The sequence below is a fragment of the Cryptosporidium andersoni genome (assembly GCF_001865355.1).
Source record: "Cryptosporidium andersoni isolate 30847 chromosome Unknown contig_39, whole genome shotgun sequence".
Taxonomy (NCBI): domain Eukaryota; phylum Apicomplexa; class Conoidasida; order Eucoccidiorida; family Cryptosporidiidae; genus Cryptosporidium; species Cryptosporidium andersoni.
In genome coordinates this window covers 196,209-203,464 of record NW_027122789.1, presented here as the reverse complement: position 1 = coordinate 203,464, position 7,256 = coordinate 196,209, and the positions used below count along the sequence as shown (strand labels likewise).

Below are 7,256 nucleotides of genomic sequence, written 5' to 3'. Positions count from 1 at the left end.
CTCTTTCAGTTCGATCTCTTTCGCTTCTATCCCTATCTCTATCTCGATCCTTTTCTCTACCTCTGTAATCTCTCCTATTTCTAAAACCTCTATCCCTATCTTCTTCATCATAAACTGCACCTGCTCTATTTGCTCTCGCACTTCTGCTTATGTAGTTTGGCGAGGCTCTCTTTGGATTGCTTCCTTCATTGCTAACAGAATCTTCACGATCTTCAATTTCACTTTCAGCATTATTCGTAGAAATTGCATTATTGTTTCTCCCATTACGACCAGAATTCGACTTATTTGTATGTAATCTGTTTGCAAGCTTTGCAGGAGGAATCATATCCTTGATATGACGTAAGGCTTCTACATAGAGAGGTGGAAACCATGAAGGAGTTCCATCAGGGAAATAATACGAAGCATAATCTGCAAATCTAGGTTGTACAAAACCTACTATAGTCCCAGTTTCAGGTTGTATCTCTAATCCTGCCGTTTGTATATCTACACCAACCAGTTGACATATCATTGCTAATATATCCTCGTTAATAATACCTCCACGGCTCCAATGAGGGACAATATGATCCAGTGCAACATGAAGTTCTCCATGTAAAGGTAAAGGTACCACATATAATGGTCTTCCATCATACTTTTTTGCAAAACTAGCTGAAATCCCCTGTAATGCTTTTGGAGAACTTTCAGGATTTACATATTCAATTAAGCAAATTCCTAAAGATCTTCCATCTTTTGGACGTTCAATAATTCTAATTGCTCGCAAAGTTCCAAATTCCATAGCTAATTCACGAATTTGGATGTCATTTATCCACCACATAAGGTTAGATATAACAATGATTGAGCCTACACGTGTTACAACGCCTCCACTAGATATATCTACAGGAGCTCTCTCAGACAATTCTGGTGGAGGACCCAGAAAAATTACTCGGTCTTTCCTACTCATCATCAAACTCTTTTGGCACTTTGATTGGACTCCAGAATTAACGGTAGCCTTAACATAGGGCAATGAGTGGTAACTTCTGCTATTCACCTCGTCAGCAAGTATTAAACCTCCTGCATCATCCAGTTCATCCCCATCTACATGCATAGTACTATCCTGCACTCTCTGATTTTCCTCTTCAATAGCGATATTATCAAAAGTTTGAGCTGGTTTCTCCTCTCCGATTGTTTCCTTCTGTCCCCTGTCTTCACTTCCTGTCTTATCTGTGCTAATTGGGACTACTCCTAAGCCTGCATACCATTCATCATCATCTATGGTGTCGTTATCCCTTAATTTGTCCATTTTCTCCTTTACTACAACTATTAACTCCTAATCTATAGACCGTATATGATGTAGCAGATTAGTAATACCTACTTGTACCCCGTTTCTTTTCAGCGGTAATACATACAATACAGCTTTTCTACTTTTTGACTGGTTACAGTAGGTCTTTTAAACGATACTATTTTAATTGTTATTATTATGCATATTAAATGTATCTCGATAAGAAATATGAGAGATGTAAAGAGGGAGATCTAATTATCCTATTTGGGGGATATGAGACTATTTTACAGGTCAAATTAGAGGCAAACAAGCGTGTTCAAACTAAATCAGGAGTTTTTTTACATAACGACATTATAGGTAGCATATATGGTAGTAGAGTATGGGATATAAGTAAATGTAAATGGATGGCTATCCTTAAACTTTCACCAGAGTTTATCTCCCAAAGCTTAAGATATAGGACCCAAATTATATATCAAGCAGATATTTCTTTGATAATTGTTTTGTTAGATACATCTCCTGGGAAACGCATCATTGAAGCAGGTACTGGAAGTGCTTCTTTAACTGTATCTTTAGCTAGATCAACAGCTCCTAATGGAACTATCTTCACCTTTGAATATGACAAAGAGCGCTATGAAGAAGCTGTAAAGGATTTTGAGAAATACCAGATTTGTAATGTTGTATGTGAACATCGTGATGTATGCTCATTTGGTTTTAAGAATCAGAATATTCATGATCACTCAGCTGATGCAGTTTTTTTAGACCTCCCATCTCCGTGGAATGCAATCTGTAATGCCGATGAAGTACTTGTAAAAGGAGGTAGAATTGTTATCTTCTCGCCTTGCATTGAGCAGGTAATGAAGAATTGTGCTGAATTGAACAAATTGAAATATATTCAGATTCGAACATTTGAAGTTCTTTATAAACCATGGGGGATAGTTCGTGGAATTTTAAAGAAGTTCCCAAATCAAGGATTAAGGTATCAGCTACCAACAAGAGGACACACTGGATATTTAACTTTAGCTATAAAGCCCGTTATATAGTATTATTAAAAATCTTAATGTTGATTCTCTTGTCTCTATACATCTGTATTTCACTACATATACTTCTATTTTATTTTATATCATAATATTTAGCTTAAACAAAAATTTGAGATATAGCTCAGTATGCATCATTTAGGCGGTTGATGCATCTATTTGATGGGGATGTTTATATCTTGTGCTAATTAGGTAAATTTTTATGCAACACATACTTTTGTTATAATCTTTATACATTGTAACTAGATACCTATAATTTATAAATAGAAGATTTAGGTTGTGAAATAAGTTATTTTATCATATCTTGAGTGATATATTTTGTAACGAGATTTAGCTATAATTGATATACAAATTATTTCTTGTATGACAATAATATACAATCTATATTGTAGAAGAACCATCTAGTATGTATATGATATAGTTTTAAAATAATTTATAAACTGAAAGTTTGCATGCATAGCTGTTTCCAAACTGTAAGAATTTCTTACTTGCGTGATTAATTGCGGTTGACTGCCATTTAGTATTTTAGTTTGGAATAATATTAATACTGAACTATGGAGAATAATGCTATAACTCAATTATACCATTCTATACAATTTAGAATCTTAAAATTTGCAACACCTAATTTAAGATATTACTTCAAGAACAATGTAAGTTTTGACTAACTAAAAATTTATATTAAACTTTATTTTAAAAATTCTTACTAAATAATATAGTGCCATATGATATTCCGAGATTTCATGAGAAAGAAAAATAAGAAAGACAGCGAAGTTAAGGATTTTTTGCAAAGAATGAATGAGTATAAGAATATGATTGAGAGACAGTCTATTATTGATAGTATGTACTATAAGGGAGTTCTGAGATCAGTACGATAATAGTTTGTTAGGCTTTAAATTTCCTATATTTCCTTAAGAACATGTAAATAATATTGGTTCTTGGATAATCAATAGCTATAAAATCAAGTTTGTTTGCTTTTTACACGTTCCTAAACCCGCTTTTATAGCATTTTGTTCGCTTGATATTAAACTTAAATCCTGGATTCTAGTTTGAGTAGATTTTAGCAGCTTTATAGATCTTTTTTATACTACAATACTGAGTTATCTCTCAGTTTTATATTATGACTTTACCACAATTCCCAATATCAGGACTAGAGCAATGGAGGGTGCATATACAGAATTCTATAACATCTGACGCAGTTAAGAATGGATATACTAAATTAAATATTCTGGATTCTTTCAACTTTGAAAAATTATCTCTTGAGTCAAATGAGATGTGCCAGCATAGTGTGATGTATACTTCGTGTGATATAAGGGAATTAGCAATGCAATGCAGTGATGAAAATAATGAATACATTGTAATGATCCTCAAATTGATATTTCATAAGTTTCTAGAGCTTTTAAAGATATCAAATGATCTACCTGACTTTTTATCTTCTAGTAATAGTTCAAAATCTAAGGAATGGATTAGATGCAGAACTGTTCACGTAAACTGCCACAGTTTACCACTATCAACTCCCGGTGATTGGTTAAATTGTGATGATATAGAGCACATGACACATAATAATGCAGACCCTCTGTATTTTCATGATATGTTCTATATATGCATCCCTATTCGTCTTAAACATTCTTGTACTCACGAAGATCAATCCCGAGAAAGTATTAATATAGTGGCTCAAAAAGAAATGGCTATTCTTTTAACAAAGCAATTTGCAGATTTATACAATCAAATTATCAATATGAAACTTAAAGAGGATGAATATTTGCCTTTGAATATAGATAATTGGGCAAAATATTATCCTGCAAATTCTCTTCGAGTGGGACTTTTTACAACCCTAAAAGTTTCAACACTTCACTTATATCGTTTGAATCCGACAATATTCACTTCTCCCCTTTTCATTCATCCTTTAAAACTGAATAATTGCTCTTCTTGTAGTTATGCCTGGCTACGAAAGAAGAAATTTAAGACTGACACTTTACTTAAGATAAAAAAGCAAAAGTTAAATGAAAATATTACATCAACTAATAACAATCTAAATACAGTAGAAGCTCATATTTTGGCACTTGAAACAAAAAATCTTGTATTTTTGAATGGTCCCGAAGTAAACAGAAATAATATAATTATACATAGAGCCATAAGAACTAGAATAAATGGTATAAGTACTAATAACCAACAGCCACAATATGTTGGTGAGATTGGATGGCCCGGAAAAACAGCTAATGAGACTATAGACTCAAAGTACTTAATTGGTTTTAGTAATTTAGATTCTGTGGTTGTTGGAGTTTTAGAAGCTGATAAGAAATCGAGTTCACCAAATATAGATAATACTAGCACTATAGAAAATTGGAACCAAGGTGGAGAGATAGCACTCAAATTTAAAGGTAAAGATCTTGAAATAGTAGGAATGATGATTGATGACTACATTATACAAGAGAAATATATTGATAATTCAGATGATGATACTACAGAAGGTCCAACAATATTAATTCGTCTTTGTAGCAAATATTCAGTAATTCCTTACTTCGGATTAAGAAGCCTATTAAGATTTCATGATTCTCTTGTTTATAATAGTTCAGCTTTAGGTATAGCTAGCAATAATCAAAGTAAACAAATGAATATATCAGTACATTTATTATGCTGTATCTGCAAATTTCTCACAATTAGAGAGTTTGCAATGTTTCGCTCAATATGTCGCAGTCACTGTAATCGTATAATATTTAATTCTTATATACATGAAATAGCTCTGGAAGAGAAAGATCTCTATTTGCCTATACTTGGACAACTATATCCTTATCTGTCCAAAGCAAAATCTGTAAGAGTTCTTCAATCTCAAACATCATCTTTTGATAATATGCAATTAATACCTCCTATTGTTATTCAGTGCCTCGCTGCCTATACTCCTAGAGCAAAGAAGATGATTTTTTCAAATCACTCACCTGCAAATTTAGCAAAAATAGTTTCTAGAGCATGTGGAAGAAAACCTGAAATGATTGTACTAACAAAGAATGTAAATATAGTTAATGAGGATGGAGAAGAGGAGGATGAAGAAAGATTGAATAGAATTAATTTAATAGATAATGTAACTCAAGAGGAAAGAATCTCAAGAACTGATCAAGAGGAGAGTACCGGAAATTCTGACTTAGTCGATAGAAATGATAATATTAATAACGAAAATATTGAAAATAATGTGACTAATAATAGTGGTAACTTATTTGATAATAATGAAGGTGAAAATAATTTATATAACCCTAATACACATGGAACCCAATCAGAAGTTGTCTCACAGCAGCTAAGTATGCCAACTGTTCCACAACCTTCTCCTGCAACAACACCTAATATACAACCTCATATTGCTGAGTTATCACTTCCAAATCTTATTGAAATCCATATTATTGGAATAATTGAATCAATATCTATTATACCAACTAGTATTTTCCGCATACCTGCTACTGCACCTTTTAGAAAACTCGTGAGATACTTTAGAGATGTAGTTTCCATTCATGAGGGTATTGTAGACTTCTATATAGTAAGATATGGAATAAAGGATCGATTGATACCTGATTTAACTCCTATTGACTATGGGATTTTACGTGGTCCTGCAGTCCTGCACGCAATAGGTTATAAAACATTACAATATTCTCAAAAAATTTGGATCTCATTATTCCTTGTAGGTTCTAGAAATTTCCCATATTTGGCTAAACTACGTTTTAATGCATCTATGAGTACTCCATTTTCTAGACTAGCTGATAGCTATTCTAGAAATGTTAATATTGCCGTTTCAGATGTAATTTTTTATTACAAGGATGTCGAGATAGACTTGAGCCTCTCTCCTTTTGACTATAATGTTAGAGAAAATGATACTATTGAAGTCTCATTAAGAGGAAGGTCTGGATGTCAGTAATTCCAAAACTAGTTTTTAATCTTAATTTTGTTCTCCTGTAGCATTTTAAGTGTAACACGTATATACATAGCGCTAAGTTTATATTTGAAGCTGCTGTTTCTACTATGAAGGTTTTAGCTTCAGTATTACTAGGAGATGGAAGAACTTAAGTTTAATGTGGAGACTGTCAATTTAGATGGAGACAATGATATAGAACTAATGAATATTAAAGCTATTGGAGAAATGGTGCCTCTAAAACCAACTTCAAAAGATGCTAAGGATAAGAATAACCAGGAAAATTTGGACTCATCATTTGATTTAATCTCAAATATTTTAAATTTAATAAACCCGATCTGTTGGACAAGTACTAAAGGTTATTTTGATGTAACAACAAGTGAAGTTAAAAGACGTATAGTTAAGAGTTTTGAAATTGCTAAGGACAAGAATACCCTTAATCATATTTGGCGTGGAATAACGAATAATAATATAACTTTTCAAGATGATAAGGGGGATTTTGAAATGTTCTATTGTAAAAGTTTAGATGAATCAAAAAAAAGTGATTTATATGGACCATTATGGATAGGAGTTACACTATCACTTATTATTGGCATGTATTCAAGTATACTACCACGAATTGGTACAAATTATATGTTGCCTGCTGAAATAGGTAAACTCCCATCCTCTTTCTCTATCATATTTTCTTATATAATGAGTTCTGCAATTTCCAATTACTTTTTTCTTTGGTATAAATGTGATTATACACCACTGACACTACTTTTGAGTATATATGGATATAGTTTAAGTCCTCTAGTACCAGGATTCATACTATATATATTCTTGCCAATGAAATTCTTAAATTGGCTTACACTAATTTTTTGTTGTTCAATAAGTATTTTGTTTAGGTATGATTCTCTATATATCAAGGGGAAAAAGCAGCATAATGGCTTAACATCATTGAGTGTACTAATTATACCCGATTTAATACTATTATTGGCTTTAAAGATATTTATCATGAATTATTGAGTGATGTATATATTTTTGATTTAAAGAAGTATATTATAATACCTAGTACTATAGTGATATAAATATG

The 7,256-nt window shown here is 32.2% G+C and overlaps 4 protein-coding genes across 4 annotated transcripts; 3 read left to right on the top strand and 1 right to left on the bottom strand.

The window, feature by feature from the left end:
• Positions 1–60: 60 nt before the first annotated feature.
• On the bottom strand, positions 61–1,276 carry cand_035110 (RNA recognition family protein; the record flags this gene model as incomplete). Its single annotated transcript, XM_067213737.1, has 1 exon — positions 61–1,276. A coding segment is annotated over one exon (1,216 nt), but the record flags the coding sequence as incomplete, so codon positions are not given.
• Positions 1,277–1,464: 188 nt separating this feature from the next.
• cand_035100 (tRNA methyltransferase catalytic subunit) lies at positions 1,465–2,295 on the top strand (the record flags this gene model as incomplete). The annotated part of the gene is made up of 1 exon (XM_067213736.1): positions 1,465–2,295. The coding sequence occupies one exon, from the start codon at positions 1,465–1,467 to the stop codon at positions 2,293–2,295; it is 831 nt and encodes a 276-aa protein (XP_067070131.1).
• Positions 2,296–3,406: 1,111 nt separating this feature from the next.
• Positions 3,407–6,187, top strand: cand_035090 (uncharacterized protein; the record flags this gene model as incomplete). The annotated part of the gene is made up of 1 exon (XM_067213735.1): positions 3,407–6,187. The coding sequence occupies one exon, from the start codon at positions 3,407–3,409 to the stop codon at positions 6,185–6,187; it is 2,781 nt and encodes a 926-aa protein (XP_067070130.1).
• Positions 6,188–6,322: 135 nt separating this feature from the next.
• cand_035080 (YIP1 domain-containing protein) lies at positions 6,323–7,189 on the top strand (the record flags this gene model as incomplete). Its single annotated transcript, XM_067213734.1, has 1 exon — positions 6,323–7,189. The coding sequence occupies one exon, from the start codon at positions 6,323–6,325 to the stop codon at positions 7,187–7,189; it is 867 nt and encodes a 288-aa protein (XP_067070129.1).
• Between the last annotated feature and the right edge of the window lie 67 nt (positions 7,190–7,256).